At 36.5% G+C, this 16,802-nt stretch overlaps 1 protein-coding gene across 2 annotated transcripts in view; it reads left to right on the top strand.

The window, feature by feature from the left end:
* The window catches only part of LOC142341654 (E3 ubiquitin-protein ligase RNF10-like), a 323,897-nt gene extending 307,095 nt beyond the window's left edge, over positions 1-16,802 (top strand). For both annotated transcript variants that reach the window (XM_075392772.1, XM_075392773.1), the window contains 6 exons: positions 939-1,134; positions 2,304-2,479; positions 3,316-3,457; positions 7,798-8,054; positions 15,624-15,813; positions 16,257-16,802. In XM_075392772.1, the coding sequence (XP_075248887.1) occupies positions 939-1,134; positions 2,304-2,479; positions 3,316-3,457; positions 7,798-8,054; positions 15,624-15,813; positions 16,257-16,327 (1,032 nt within the window). In that variant the 3' untranslated portion in view covers positions 16,328-16,802. The remainder of the gene's footprint in view (positions 1-938; positions 1,135-2,303; positions 2,480-3,315; positions 3,458-7,797; positions 8,055-15,623; positions 15,814-16,256) is intronic.

A 16,802-nucleotide genomic window follows, 5' to 3' on the forward strand; every position in this document is an offset into this window, starting at 1 on the left:
TTCTGATTTTAGTTTAGTTGCGAAAGGCTATTTTTTGAGCATATTTTAAAATTTTTTTCCGTTGGTTTGCTAGGTATCAGTTCATTGAAGGGGCAGTAATATTGGCAGAGACAACTCTTCGAGTCGTTTCCGGAATTTTTCTTTGTTTTTTACTTTGTCTGCTTTGCTTTACCTTGGTTCGCAGCTTGTTCGACATTTTGCGTGAATTTGTTGACGTGACCCGGCTGCTTTCATTCTTCGACCCTTCTGCTTAATATGCTTTTAAACAGTAGATGCTCAGCATAGCCGCCTAAAATGAACAGAGTCCATATTCTAAAATGAAATCGAAAATAGAAACGGGATAAACGCATAAGGCCCAGTTTCAGATGCCCGTTATTTGAACTTTGTCAGGTATAATGTATGGTGGTACTGATACCAATCATTGTATCCTCTCATTGAGTAACAAGAGTATACCTAACTACGAAATCAAATCGAAATGGCTCGTAATGTGCCACAATCAATTTCACTTTTTTTTCTGTTCTTTCAATCCCAACTGGGGTTATGGGAATCAATGGTGGCTATTTGCCGGGTTTGTTTCTAGTCCTGTTAATGTTCGTGGTTGATGTTTCATCTGACTGGTTATTTAGTGACTTTTAAGTTTGACAGCTGTGTATTTCTGTCAACCCTATCAATCACTTCGGTTTGTCGAAAACCGACTGTGTGAGCTCATTGGCAGAGATTATCTATTAAAATACAGATCAAAGTTTAACCGAATTTAGTTTTACGTCTCTTGTATTCAAATCGTTTCAGTTGTCAATTCGTACTATTTAATTCATCATTTAAAGCTAAAGCCTCTGTGCTTAACCCCCCCCCCCCCCCCCTCACCCGCACAGTTTGTCCTGTGAAAGTAGTTACTTTGACGTTATTTGATTATGTTAATCCAAATTTGCATATTGCAGGAGTACGGTTCCTTGGAGAACTGTCCAGTCAGTATCAGTGGGCAGATTGTTGACCTTTGTGAGGTGCGAGTTGACGAATCTTTCCGCAACAGCTACCGTTTTTTGGCACATTTGCCCCTAGCGACTGTCGTCACTTTTGCGGAGCTGGATCTCAGGCCTCCTGTCTTGTCCAGGCAGACTCTCAAATACTTTGCAGGTGTGAGATTTATGTTCACCAATTTCTCAAGCTCTAAAAAGCCTCTCGAAATATGCTGCAGTAGTTTCTCCAATGAGTGACTTTGATGTGTCTAGTTGATCGCAGATCTGTTAAGAACTTTTGAAGGCTGCAAAACGAATCGAGTGCAGCTATTCTGGTGTGACTGTTTTCAATGGCATAGTTTTGTTTAACATCGTTGCATTTCTGAATTTGAGCTGGACAATCAGCTTCTCGGGTCATTATTTTCGTTAAGGCTGCGATAGCGAGCTATTATTGGCTTTATCTTCGTTTTTGCGACTCGAAGAGGGGTATTGGTTTTCTTGAGTTTTTTTTTAACGGAAGTACTATTTATTCAGGCGGCGTTTTGACACAACGAAGGTGAGTAAAATTAATGTCTGGACTAATTAATTTGTTTTTTTTGTTCGTTTTCAAAAATTTTCAGCAAAATGAAGTTGAACAATCATTATTATCAGTTTATCGCTATTTTTTCCCCATTCTGTAGCTGTTTCTATCAATTTTAGAGACGCAAGACGATAGCGCTGCTATATATGCCAGGATATCGTAGCAGCTTTAATACGCGGCTACGATCTATCAAATTTCCCCCCTTTTTTTCAACAATTTGCATTGAGTCTTAATTGCTTTTCAAACAAAGTTTGTAGCAGTTATATTAGTCGTGGGGTCTTTTTATGCGATTTTTTTTGCTTGTCTTCATCTGACCGGTTTTTCGTCTGACCCATTTGACTTTTCGTCCTCAAAAACGGGATAAACGCCTTATTAGTATGCTCTAAGTATGCTCTTCACCGAAACAGTTTAGGAGACAATTTCAGGGTGCGAAAACCGGTTCTTAGTCTTAAAAGTTTGACCCCCTTCAGTTACCCCCACCCCCCAAGTCACCACAAATTGAGAAATTCCTTTCAAATGAAATTCACAAATGTAATGAGTGATTGTTCCGTGTTTTGCAAATTGAATCTCCAGCTTTTGACTAGTCAATTTCAGGTTTCGATGTGCGGATTGCTATTCCATCCAGTTTTGCTCGGTTTGAGAGTGAAAAGCGATTTATTTGTCTCCGCATTATTGGATTTTGCATAACAAAAGCTGTTGAAACAAAAGTGTGTTAAACGTGTATTGGCGGTAATAGTTATTCTAATTTTTCAAATGGGTCGTTTAAGATGAGATCCGAGTGCGCAAAGAGGAGAAAGACAAGAAGAGAAAGGAGGAGCGGAAGCGAGAGAGGAGAATCAATCGAGAGATGGAGAGAAAACTTTACCCTGGTTGCTATCCCTCTCAGGTGTCCTTTGAGCAGGGAGATGACGAAGATGACTTCAATATGATCGAGCAACTCAAGGTTAGTTTTTACTTGACAGCATCTTGAACTTATTGGATCCATATTATGGGATCGGGGATAGAAGTCATGGGTTCGGGGGTTATTGTCTCAAAGAACGTTGAAAATGTTTGTAAGCAGAATTTGACAATCTCATTGTGTTGATTTTTTTTGGTAACTGAGTTCAAAACTGAGATGCGTCGACCGCTAAGCATGATTTTTAGCTGACTCCTTTCATTTGCGCAATTAACAGTATTGTTCGCTTGACCGTTTTTGCGCTTTTCTAGAACATTCTTTGAATTCGAAAGTGACTTTTTCACGCTTTCGTTCTTTATTTTTGAGTGATCTCCATTGCTCTCACTCCGAAGGAAAGCTTGTTGCTAATATAAAAGCGGTTGCAGCATAGCAGCAAAAAGGGCCAGAGAGCCGAGTCGGCAGTGCTTCTGGCTAGGGATCCGGAGGTCAATTGCTCGAATCCCGGTGTGGTCAAATGTTTTTCACCCGTCTGTCGTTCGAGAGCGATTCTTCCGACATAAGTCTGTTTATGTTCCATGTGTTGTCAACCAATGCATTTGATTTTCTGGCTCTTTTCAGCTTTTGCCCCCCCCCCCCAAAGCTTAGTGGGTGCATATTATTTACATCCCCCAAACGCAAGTGCCAGATTTTTGCATAATGATTTACCATGCATTGACGCGTGCTCTGTAACTAAGGCGAGCATAACGTACTGAGGGGGCACAAACGAAAAAGATCCGATTTTCTTTTACCACTCTATTTTTGAAGAATCAATATATCATTGAAATCAATATAAAATGAGGGCTATGTTTGCCCAACAAATAAATTTGCTATCACTGTTCTTTTAGGCAAGTGAAGAGAATTTCCCGTCCGTTTCGCTAGCATCGGGGGTGCCTGAAGATGAGAACAGTGAAGAGATAGTAGGCAATCAATCAGAGAAGCAACAGAGAACGACTGGGGTAATATCAAAGAAGAATATGATGAAACCAAGTAAGTTTCTCAGTTTGCATTTTTATGGAGAACCGATACGCAAAAGCAAATTCCATTTGATAACTGAATGATCACCATTGAAGTAAAATATCTTAGTGTTTAATTGGACAACAAATTGTTTTACGATTCGCCTGTGCCATTTATACTGTATAAAATGACCCAAGGAACTAGATCAATATACAGTTTTAGGAATCTTGAAAAATTGTGATTTAAAATTTTGTTTGTAAATGCATTAGTTTTAAGTCCTGTTCAGCATGCAGTTGTATTACTTCTAATCAACACCTGTTGCGATAACAGCAGTTAAATAAACTGCCAGTGTAATAAATTTTAATGCCCGATCGACACTGGAAAAACACTTCAGCATTAGACTACGAGTTTCTCACACTCTTTTCTCGCCACTGTTACTAAGTAAACAGTGGCGAGAAAAGAGTGTGAGAAACTCGTAGTCTAATGATGGAAACAGTTTGATAAACTTGTAGTCTAAAAAAAAACGTGTGTGGTGTATGTGGTGTGTGTTGTGTGGGTGGCGTATGTGCGGTGTGTGCGTGTGTGGTGTGTGTGTGTGGTGTTTGTGTGGTGTGGGTGATGTGTGTGAGTGTGGTGTGTGTGTGTGTGGTGTGCCGGTGAGTGTGTTATCTGTGGTGTGTGTGTGTGTGTGTATGCGTGCGTGTGTGCGTGTAAGTGTGTATTTGGGTGTGTTTGTGTGGTGTGTGTGTGATGTGTGTAAGTGTGGTGTGCTGGTGAGTGTGTGGTGTGTAAGTGTGTGTGTGTGTGCGTGTGTGTTTGGGTGTATGTGTGCGTGCGTGTGTGTGTGTGTGTGTGAGTTTGTTTGTGTGTGTGTGTGTGTGTGTGTGGGTGCGTACGCGTGTGAGTGCGTGAGCGTGCGCGTGTGTGTCTGTGTGTGTGTAAGTGTGTGCGTGTGTGTGTAAGTGTGTGTGTGCGTGTGTATGTCTGTGTTTGTGTGCGTGTGTACGTGTGTGCGTGCGTGAACGTGCGCGTGTGTCTGTGTTTGTAAGTGTGTGTTTGTGTGTGTAAGTGTGTGTGTGTGTGTGTGCGTGCGTGTGTGTGTGTGTGTGCGCGCGTGCGTGTGCGTATGCACTTGGATGCATGTGTACGTGTGTGCGTGCTCGAGCGTGCGTGTGTCTCTCTCTGTGCGTGTTTGTTTGTGTGTGTGCGTGTGTGTGTTTGTGTGTGCGCGTGCGTGTGTGTTGTGTGTGTGTGTGTGGGTGTGTGTCTTTGTGTGTGGGAGAGGGGAGGGGGGTGGGGTGCATGAGGGCAAAACGAATAACAGATCCAAAGAAATATCACTTACCTTTGAATGTGTAATTGTCCACAAAAATAAAAATGAGAAACCAATGAAACTTTGTTCAATATTGAAATGATCGCAGCAGGTGTTGATTAAAAAAAATTATCACACGGTTATCGCCCTCGAAGTTATCATAACACCTCGGCTTCGCCTCGGAGTTTGATAACTTCTCGGTGGCGATAATAACCGTGTGATAATTTTCATTAATTCTCTGCGCAAACATTGTTCTATTTTACGTCACTTTTAACTGGTAGCAACGCTAATAAAGGCGCAATTAAAGAAGCAAGATAAGTAAGTCAGAATTAGGATTGCCGATACATTATAATGCTCCCGAATATGTTCCGTCTTCTGAAATTTGCCGAGTTGCTCACTTTCAGTTGCATTCTTCCGTCTTTTTTTTATAACTGCAAAGCTGTAAGCTGAGCGTAGCTATATTGCGGTGCTCTTGGCTTTTTACAATTTGAAGAATTTGAATTGTATTGGGGCGCTGTCTTTTTTACGACTCGAAGAGGAGTATTGGAGAAGTCCTTTTTTAATCAATTTTATTGGAGTGATTTTTGAAGCGGGAAATGAAACGCGTGAAAAAATTTGGAGTGATTTTGGTGCTGAATAAAAGTGAAGAGCAGAGCGAAAAGAGAGTGGTTTTTGTTCATACCGCTGTTTTTGAGAGAGCGAGAAATTGATGTGTGAAAAAATTTTCTCTAAGTGAGCGAAATTTTTTTGTTCACGTGCGGCATTTTGAAGCAGTTTTTTATTTATTTTGGTTAAGAGGTTTGGTTATGATTTTGTTTTAATTCTAGGCTGGTTTCGGTAGTGGTTTGAAGGTTTTTAGAAATTCATATGAATTTTATGATAATTTGGAGGTTTTTAATGTATTTTGCTGATTTTCCGGATAATTTTAGCGTTTTTTTTTGGCGATTTTGTTTTACTGGCTCCAATGGGTATTGAAGCAACCTCTTCCACTTGAGCAACTGTATGATAACAATTGGTTACAGTTTTGTGGGCAAGAATCATTTTTTTGTTAAGAAATATGACAAAAAATGGCAAAAATTGGAACTATTTTAATTTTTTGCGGTTTTTCGTTTTTTTTTCTGTTTTTTAGCAAAGTTTCTTAGCCTATTATGACTTGCCTATTGTTTTGCGAGCCTCTGGATACCCTATTGACTCTCGGGATTTTATCTTTGGATTTGTATGCTTTTGAAATATTAAAAAATTTAGCAACTTTTTCAGTTTTTCAGTGAACGTTGTTTTTAAGAGCTTTTTTTCATAATTTAGCCTAAATTATTTTTTCAAAATTCACATAAGTGTTTTTTAAGTACTAGTTGTTTTGATGAAGTTATTTTGGCAGAGATAGTTTTTTTCGCGATCTCAATTAATAACAAAGTTTGATCAGATTTTTATCTTGTTTTAACAGATTTGATTTTATTGTTTTTTTCTTTTTTCTTTCATGGTTTTGTTTCAAGATAATCAAATTAGTGAAGGCACGTTTTGTTTAGTGAGTAGTTAGATGGCGTTAATTGGATTTTCACTTCGAGTCGTTTCTGGAATTCTTCCGGCTATGTTTTTTTTAAGATGCGGCAATTTTACTTTGGTTTTTACTGTTTTTTCGCTTTTTTGAAAAGGATTTTTTTCTTAATGGTTTTACCAATCCATTCAAAGTTCATTCGAGGTCTATATTTTTTGTTTAGTCAATGAAAATTCTTTGAATTGTACGTCAGGACTTGTCCTGCTATGTATTTTGTTTCGTCGTCTGACGCTCTTTTTTCGTTTTACATTTGTTCACACAGCAAAGCTGAAAAAGTCAAATTTTCTGAATGACTTCTTCCTCTCACTAACGGCATTTGCGCGCTTGACGTCATTTCTCACTCGCTTTAGCAAAAGTTTTTCTGTTGTTTGCGTGATTAGATTTTGATCATACGCGACTTACCTCTGAATAAAATGACTTTTGCACTTTAAAACTTAAGTTTAATTTGAATTTGTTCAAGGTCAAAGGAACTCATATGTGCAGTAAAGGTCCCTGATAAGAGGCTGCTGCGGAATGATTTTAAACAAGCTTTATTAATTTATCGCTGAATGTTTTGTACCTAGTTTTTTTTTAGTGGCGTCGATTTTTCAATTTAGATCTGTATCTGTTTCTATCTCTATTATATGGCACGCAGGTCTATTCTTTCGCAGCTATTCCGGCAATCTGCCGGCTATGTTGTAAGATGTTTTCACACCTTTTTTCATGACTTTCAGCTTTCAAAGCGGGATAAACAGGTAAAGCTCAGCAAGTGCTTAGAGTGGTGAAGCTACTGGGAAGGACGTAATTCAAGGTTGAAGGGTCATCTTTAGAAGCTTTTGAGCCAAAAATGTTGCGATTTTTCGTGTTTTTTTTCGTCAATTTTCGAATGTTTTGTTGGTCCATTCTAAAATTGAGGTTTCTAAAATTGATAAAGGTCTTTTGCAAGACACAATTACTTTTTAGGGCCATTTTAAGGGCTATATGTTTTAGTACTCCAAACATAAACACGCAAATTTATACTAATTTTTCAAATTTTTAAGTTTTGTGAATGTTTGTCATCTTTTGAATTTTTCAGCCCTAGGTGTCAAGGAACCTCCGATAGGTTTTGATAATAGGTTACTGCATAGTTTTTAGTGGTAATGGAATGGTTTTCAATATTTTAATATCGCAAATTTTAGCAATTTTGAAAAGTTTTTTGAAAGTTTTTTTTTCATTTTTAGGTTTCTTCAGCCTCAAGGGCCAAGGAAACTCCTCTAGGGTTTGATAATAGGTTACTGCAGTTTTTAGGGGTAATGGAATGGTTTTTAATTGCTCTCAAACGAAGTTTGTAGCAATTATATCAGTCCTGGTCTTTTTTATGCGATTTTTCGCTTGACCGGTTTTTGTCTGACCCATTTGACTTTTCGTCTTCAAAAACGGGATAAATAGGTAGTGCCCAGTGGTATTAAGTGCTCTTAGAGCCTTTCAGCTCACTAGTTTCAAACTCTATCGTCTGCGCTTTTGATATATTACGTTTAAAATTTATTGCAGGGCAATCGGTAATGGATACCTGGGAAAGCAGTGAACCGGTTGAGATATACGAGGACACGTCATTGTCGGGTGCACAGTTCACCAGTTTTGCTGATGTGCTGCTCACAACTTGTGCTAGTCCACCGAGTGGGGCTACTCCTGGCAGGTCTAGCACATCTGGACCATCTGGTGCATGGGCAGTAGGTGGGGGTAGGAAAGGAAGTGTCACATCGTGGTCAAATGAGTCTTCACAAGGATCGCAAATGACTTATGCGCAGGTTAGTCGTTAAACGCAACGGTTCTATTTACTAATAATAGCAACGCGATATATGTGGTTATTATTGACCTTCTCTTTGTTTTTAAAATTCATAGAATGAATTTGAATTGTATTGGTGCTCTGTCTTTTGACGACTTGAAGAGGAGTAAGGGTGATCTATTTTTACAACTCGAAGAGGTGTATTGGAGAAGTCCTTTTTTAAAATCAATTTTATTGGAGTGATTTTTGAAGCGGGAAATGAAACGCGTGAAAAAATTTGGAGTGATTTTGGCGCTGAACAAAAGTGAAGAGCGGAGCGAAAAGAGAGTGGTTTTTGTTCATACAGCTGTTTTTGAGAGAGCGAGAAATTGATGTGTGAAAAAATTTTCTCTAAGCGAGCGAAAATTTTTTGTTCACGTGCGGCCTTTTAAAGCATTTTTTTTCATTTTTTGGTTAAGAGATTTGGTTAATATTTTGTTTTAATTTTAGGCTGGTTTTGGTAGTGGTTTGACGGTTTCTGGAAATTCATATGAATTTTATGCTAATTCAGAGGTTTTTCATGTATTTTGCTGATTTTCGGGCTCATTTTCGCGTTTTTTTGAAGATTGTTTTGTTTTACTGGCTCAAATGGGTATTGAAAAGACCCCTTCTACTTGAGCAAAATTTAGATAACAATTGGTTACGATTTTTGTGGATATGAATCATTTTTTTGTTGAGAAATGTGACAAAAAAATGGCTAAAATTGGGACTATTTTCTTAATTTTTTGCAGTTTTTCGTGTTTTTTTAGACAAATTTCTTAGCCCATTATGACTTGCCTATTGTTTCGCGAGAATCTGTCCGATCTAGGTCTAGTTTTTTGTTTAGTCAATGAAATTTCTTTAAATTGTACGTCAGGACTTGTCCGGCTATGTTTTTTTACTTCGTCGAACTTTTTTTTCGCTTTACCTTTTTTCCGCTTTTTCGACATTTTGCGTGAAATCTTTTTGACTTCTCTAGGCTAGTTTCACTCTTCTGTCATTCTGCTCAAAGTCCTTTTAACATCAGCTGGTCAGCAAAGCAATTCAAAATGAAGAGAGTCAGTATAAATCAAAGTCAGAAATAGAAACGGGATAAACCCATAAAGCCCATTTTTAGATGCCCTGTACTTGAAATTTGTTCTCATAAGTTTTAGTTACTATCTATAATGCTTATTGGTATTCTTACTAGACCCTGTAGCCTCTCACTGAGAGACAGAAGTATGTTAAACTACGAAATGACATCAAAATAAATCTCACTTAAAAATGTTTTTGTACAAAAGTCAATTTTTGTTGATATTTTCTTTTCTTTAAATCCCAATAGAGCTATGGGAATCAACGGCGGCTATTTTCCGGCAATCTGCTGGGTATGTTTTAATTTAGAGGTTTTTTGGCCATTTCGTGTTTTTTATTGTTACTTGAGCATTTTTTGCGTATTGTTTGTTTCATTGGATTCATTGGGGATTGAATAGCCGCCTAATGCTCAAAAAAATTTTGGTTGTCATTTTGTTTAGTTGTGATATTATTTGTGTTGGTAGCCGCGAAGCGATAGGTGACGCTATTATTGGCCTTCTTTCGTTACAATCCAAAATATTTGTATTTTGTTGGTCTACTGTCTTTTTTAAAGATCTGTTTACTTTTTTCTTCTTTTTCAAGTCAGTGAGAAGTCAAATTGTAGTGGTGATTTTAGTCTCGCTGAAGTAGTAAAAGGAGCGAAAAATAGAGCAAGTTTGAGGTTTGAAATTTTTTCAATCTATCTTTGAAGTGGAGTCAGAAATTGGTATTTGAACAATTTTTCGGTTCGTGAGAGTGATTTTTTCTCACGTGCGTCAATTGGACGTCTGTTTCAGTGTTTCTTTTGCTTGAGGGCTTTTAGTATGATACATATGTGTTCTAATGACACCTAGTTGCAATTGCTGAAATTTATCAAGGGGCAGCTGAAACTTCTTATGACTTTGACGCTTTGTGATAAAATATAAATTTTTGGTTTTGCGCACTTTTAAAAATTGTTTCTGTGACAGGTCTTTGGTTGATAATGAGGTGCAGAAGAACCAAATAATGGCCCGAGTTAATAGCTTATTAGTTTTCATGACTTTGACACTGCTTTTTCTCAAAAATTACGAGTTAATTTTTGAGTTTTTTAAATAGCCGCACAGCGATAGCTGGAGCTATTATTGGCCTTCTCTTGGTTTTTTTATTTGTCGCGATTTTTGTTACGACCTTATGACCTCACAACCACTTCAAATCTGCTTTTTGTTCTTTCGTTCATGCAATTTCAACTGAAGTGCTTGCGTGACGTCATTTTTCGCTCTTAGACAAGCGAGTTTTTTGTTCATTCGCGCGATTAAATTTTTGGTCACACATGAGTTACCTCACTCTCGAAATTGACTTCCTCACTTTGAAATTGACTTTGATTTACTTTATTTCAAAGAGTTAAGGGCAAATGGGTGTGTTTCACTCTAAATGAAGGTTTTTTGAGAGCAGCTAATAGCAAGAACTTATACGGATTTTTAATCAAATATAACATATCAGCCTTCAATGAAAAGACGATTTTTTTGGTCTGTCTTTTTACTTTTTTTGAGACTGCAGATATACAAAGCTATTGCGGCTGTTTTCTGGCAATCTGCCAGCTATGTTTGTGTTTTTTGTTGTCTTATCGTTTATTCTCATTAAGGACAGGCCTCATAACTTGCTAATAGGGGTTAGTTTAGTCGATTTAATTGTTTATGTTTAAAGCTGATGCCTTCTATGACTTTGACAATAATTGTTTTCAAGAAATATTATTGAATTTTTGAGTTTTGTGAGATTTTGTTGACAACTATGTGATATTATATCTTAGTTTTATTATTGGCAGGTTTCATTGGTTTCTAAGAAGGCTTTGATTTTTGCAAAAATCATTTCAGCTCATAGCTATTGCTTTCTTTGACTTATACGCTGCCCGTTTTTAAAAACTTTAGTGAATTTTTGAGGTTTGCTAGTATTGATTGCACTTATTGCTGTCTTATCACTTAACCCCAATAATGACAGGTTTAATCGGTTGCTAATGAAAAAAAAAGTGAATATAATTAGTGGCTTGAGTTCAAGGAAGTCGTTGTGTGATTTCGACCATTTCTTTTCAAAAAAATAATTTATTTTTAGTCTAGCTTGTTTGTGTGGTTTTTGTGGCATAATCGCTGAATCTCAATGGTGTCCAGACTAATCGTTCTCATTGGACTTCTAACGCGGCGCACTTAATTGTCAGGTCAAAGCTCAATCAATTCCGTAGATTGTAATTCAGGACTTGTCCTGCTATAATTATGCTAATTTTTTATTTCATCAACAGGATTTTTGTTACGACCATATGACGTCAGAATCATTTCAACAAAAAGTGCTTTTTGTTCGTTCGTTCGTACAATTTCAACTTAGTTGCGTGCGTGACTTCATTTTTCTTTCTTAGTGGCAGCAATAAGTTGAACAGAATCTTAATCAAAATGTAACATCTCAGCATTTAAAAGAAACTTTTTTTTGGTCTGTTTAATAGCCGCCGTCAGCCTCTCAAACGGCTATTATTTAAGCGCTCTCATTTTTTTAAAATTCGCTTTACCTTTTGATCACGTTTTTCGTTTTACACAAATCACGATTTTCACGTTTGCCTTCTGACTTACCTCACTCACTGTTTCAACTGAATGGATTTCAAGTTCTTTCACGCATTGAATTACACAATGTGGTGAATACTGTGAAAGTCAAAAGTGCAAAATCAAAAGAAGCGGGATAAACCAATAAAGCCCGGTCATTAATTCACAGTGCATTAGGTTATCAAAGTTTATTAGAGCTATTGCTTGCTGATATTAGTATTAAGCTTAATACCCTTCAGTTTATAAGCTGAAGTAAGTGTAGTTTTAGAATCTAACTGAAACTGCACACTGAATCAGAACAATTTTTGAATTTCAATCTTCTTTCTTTTTCTGTTTCAATCCCGATGTGCTTCTAGCGCGTCAACAGCGGCTATTTTCCGGCAATCTGCCGGCTATGTTTCCTTTAATGTATTTTTGAAACTAGATATGCGAGGCTATGACATCTATTTTATGGCAATCTGCCAGCTATGTTTAAAAAAATGCACTTAAAATTGAGCCATTTAAAACTTTGAGAATCTCAAAACGTTGCCAATTTCTTGCAGTTTTTCAATTTTTAAGTAATAGTCTTTAAGATGCCATTTTAAAATATTCTGTCCTGTTGGACGCTTTTTTAGTATTTCTTGTCTAATTTTTCATAGCCTCTGGGGAGCTTTTCGAAAATCAACTCAGCTGTTTTATTGGTTTCGGTGATCTTTCGATTTGATTGATGCTAATTTTGAGCTGTGTTTTATTCAATAAAACGGAGTAGTTCGGGCCGTTCGCACTTTTACAGCTTTTCTAAACGGTTTTAAAGCTTTTCATTTGACGCTTTCTTAGTTTTACATTTGTTAACAGCAAATTGAAAATTTTCTGAATTACTGTCTCCCCTCACTAACGGCATTTGCTCGCGTGAAGTCATTTCTCACTCTCTTGGAGTTAGTTAAAGGTCAAAGGAACTCATATGTGCTATAGAGGTCCTTTATAAAAATTCTTCTACAGAGTGAATTTTAAACACCCTTATTTATCTTTGATTATTTTCTTCATAGATTTTAGTGCGGTGTCGATAACTTTTTCAGCTTACGTCTGTTTCTGTCTGTATTATACGGTAGGCAAGTCTATTTCGGCAGACTGCAGGCTATGTTTACTGAAATGGTAGACATCTTTAATTTTTTGAGGTTTTTTGTGCTTTCCCGTTTTTAAATGTTTAGTTTTTCTCAGAGGGTAACAAGGTGGATCACCGATTGAGAAGGATTTTTTAAAGGGCTGTTTGGAAACAATTGTCAGAAAATACGGAGTTCGCATTTTGCAGTGAACTTTAAATTAGTGTATTTAGTTTTTACTTTACAGTTCTCCGGTTTTCTGTATGTACGCGTTCTATCGCTTTTTCGAGTTGGTAGTCAATAATAGTAAGTATTTGAAAGTATTTGTTCCACCAATGGTTGCTTCGGAGTCATAACTTGTGAAGAATATTCAGATCAGATTTAGCTTTTCTCATGCTTTTTGTTACATCGTTTTTATTTTAAAATGATTACGTTAAGTTGAAGGTTAATCTTGTTTAGTATTTGGCGTGGGCCTAAGTGGATATCTACTTCGTTTTGGCACTTCTTTTTTTAAAGATGCATTCACAAATTTTTCCATGACTTTACGCTATCAAATAGGACAGACTGGTGAAGCCCAGTGGGCATTGAATTTCATTAGAGGCCCCAAGCTGACTTTAGTTTTTCAAGTGCTAAGGATTCTGAAGTATTTGAAAGGTCCGTTTTGAAAGTTCTTGAGCCCAAAATGGTTCAATTTTTCACATTTTTTTTGAGTTTTATGTTAGATTGGTGCTAAATTGAGTTGAGGTGCATAATTACCAAACGTGTTTTACGACCTGTAATTTCTTTTTAAATTATATATGTTTTGGTAAAGCAAACTTGGACACCCAAAATGTGGTTTTTGTTAGTTGATTGAAAGTTTTTTGTCATTTTTTTGAACTTTAGGGGGCGAATGAATCTTTTTAGGGGCTTGAAGATTCATTACTGCGTAGGTTTTAGAGCCTAAGGAATAGTTCTAAAGATATTTCTATCACGAACCTTATCAAAAAAATTTTATGTCAAATTTAGAGACGGTGAAATGAATTTGAAGGTATTTATCTCGCAAACAATACCGACTTTTCCACAAACTGTTCCGAAAATTTTTGTTAATATTCGGATATTGAATCTGTTTTTATTATCAGATTTAGCTTTTCTCATGTTATTTTTACTTCTATTTTATTTTAAAGGGATTAAGTTAATCAAGTAGGAGGTTGCTTTTGTTTACTGTTTGGTGCGGACTTAATTAGATGTCTACTTCGGTTCGATACTTTTTAATATATGTTCACCCATTTTCCATGACTTTAAGCTTTTAACGGGATAGAAAGGTAAAGAACAGTGTGCAATAAGTTTTATTCGAGGCACTTAACTCACTTTAGTGCTAAGAGTGCTGAAGTTGCTGGGACGGCCTGGTATGAAGGTGAAAAGGGTCACTTTTTTAGTTTCGGAGCCCAAAAGGTTCGATTTTCACTTGTAATTTTTCGATTTTTATGCTAGATGGGCGTTAAATTGACGTTTGGCACACAATTTCCAAACGTCGTTTACGACACTTAGTTTTATGTACTTCTTTGAACCATATATTTGGTTTGGTGAATCAAAATTGAACACCCAAAAAGTGGTTTGTCTTTTTTTAAAGTTTTGATAGTTATTGTCAGTTTTTGAACTTTAGGGGCAAACGAAATTTTTTTGGGGGCTTGAAGATTGGTTACTGCGTAGTTTTTAGAGCTAAAGGATTGATTTTAAAGATATTCTTATCGCAAACTAGCAACTTTTCAATAAAAGCTAGTAGCTAATAATTGTAATTATCGTGAGACGTTTTTTTATAATAGAAGTTATCACGTGCGTGTTAATCTTTTTGGTTTCTGGTCTCTTAGCCTCAATATTTACAGATCTCGTTCTTTCTCCTACTTGAGGCGATATTGTGTATGGTACCTGTTTATAGCTAATGTTTTGCTTTTAAAAATATTCCCTTTAAAAACCAGATCCAGATCTCTTTGGGTGTTTATTGTTGCCAGCATTTGTTTTTAGTTTTGTTACCACTTGATTAATCATCTGAATTTGTTATGTGCCTCCTCTTAGACAGTTGTTTATTGTCTAAATACTGGTTTTTTAATGTTTTGAACGTCACTGATGTTCATGGAACTGTTTTCAAAATATAAAGGGTGTTCTTTATTCTTCTCAGTATAATTTCTTGTTTGTTTTGGTAGTGTTCTTCTGCGAAGGCTGAGGTCAGGTTTTTCATTTGTTTATTCGGGTTGTAAATCAGGACTTGTTGTGCTGTTTTTTATTTCGTAAAAAATTCTACGGCCGTTCATTATGACGTCATTATCTGGTTCATTCATGCAATTTCGACTGAATTGCATGCGTGACGTCATTTTTACTCTATGGAGCAAGTTTTTTTTGTTCTTTCGCGTGATTAAATTTTTGGTCGCACGTGACTTACCTCACACTTACAAATTTTCAAGAAGATAAGGTCAACTGAGTGTGTCACTCTAATTGAATGTTATTTGAGGGCAGTTAATCGAAGCAGCAATAAGTGTACAGATTCCTAATCAACATATAGCATCTCAACAATCATTAATAAGAAGAAATTTCTTTTTCGGTCTGTATTTTATTACCCTTTTTGAGACTGTAGATCTACAATTCGGTTGTTTTCTTGCAATCTAGGCTACAATTATCATTGCGAGCGCAATAAGTAGTGAATGACTTTTCCGAAAAATTTGAATATTAATAAAATTGAAATAAATGTGGGATATGTACAATACGGTAGAAATTACGCAGGAACTTATTGCTTAACTAAAACGTATTTGTTCTCCCCTTGATCACAGATATCTAATTAACTGCTCTCTAACAATCGTCATTACTTGTTGGGAATATCTTGTTCGTTTATTGCCATCCATGTTTTATCAGAGGATGGAGGCGATGGAACAGGAATCGGATCATAGAGAGGCGCTCCTGTTTGCTGTGGATGGTGCTGGAATAGATGTGGTAGCTGGAGCAGATATCCACAATTTGTCCGAAGCGGGACCCGAACTGCTCGCGCCTCCGTCTCACAACGATGCCTTTAGCATGGCCTTCCAGCAGGCATTGTTCAAACAAGGTACTCCTTGGAACTCCTTATTCGAATAACCTGATTTCATTGTTGGAAAGCTACTGATTTTAAACCGCAGAGCACTCAAAAGTTTAATTGCAATGACAGGCAAAGCTCTTAATTAGGTTAAATATCTTATCTAGATAACATTATTGAAAGTAGTTGATATGTTATCGTTAACAGAATGAATTTTATATTCGAGAAGTTTTTGGAAGCTTAGAAAAACATTTCTGAAATTGTTGAGTAGATTTGTTGTTTTTCTAAATCCATGATTAATTCAAAGATCTATGAAATCTGTTTAGTGGCAAAACTAGTACACAAATTGTGGCGAGAAAACCATAATTGCATGCCTCAGCGGGGTAGGTTGGTTTAAGAACAAACTTCAGATATTTGCGTAGATAGACAGACATTGAATGATGATTTTTGTGTGGAAAAGCAACCACTTGTTTCAGCTGGAAAAGACAAAGGAAAGAAAAAACGAAAAGGAAGCAGTAACAATAACAGCAGCAATAACTTCAATTGAAGGACTAAAACTGAAAACATACAACCGTGAATAGAAAACATTGAGCTTTCTTAGCTTCAGTCTAACCGATGCTGAAGACCATCTCAAGAAGACCTTTCAACGAGGGTGGTATTATTTTGCACCACTATTAAATTGTTTGGAAAAACAATTGAGAAAATTGCTTACTACTATACATTTATCATAAATTTTCTGCTATACGAAATTATTTCATCCAAATACGTTTCTGAGAGTGTCGTATTTAAAAACAACTGCAACTTTTTAACATGAATTACTGGAAGCAATTTAAAAATAAAATAAAATTGAATGTTTAGTTTTGGACTGGATTGTTTCAATATTTTTGTCATATAGAGCTATCGGTGAATTGTCTTTGTAAGTTCTGTGAGATTGTAATTTCTGCCGTACAGAAAAGATGTATTTGCTCTACTCAATTCTGTTTACTTCAATACTGACTAATTAATTTAACTTGACTACCTGT

Source organism: Convolutriloba macropyga, chromosome 6 (assembly GCF_964194025.1).
Source record: "Convolutriloba macropyga chromosome 6, txConMacr16.3, whole genome shotgun sequence".
Classification (NCBI taxonomy): domain Eukaryota; kingdom Metazoa; phylum Xenacoelomorpha; order Acoela; family Convolutidae; genus Convolutriloba; species Convolutriloba macropyga.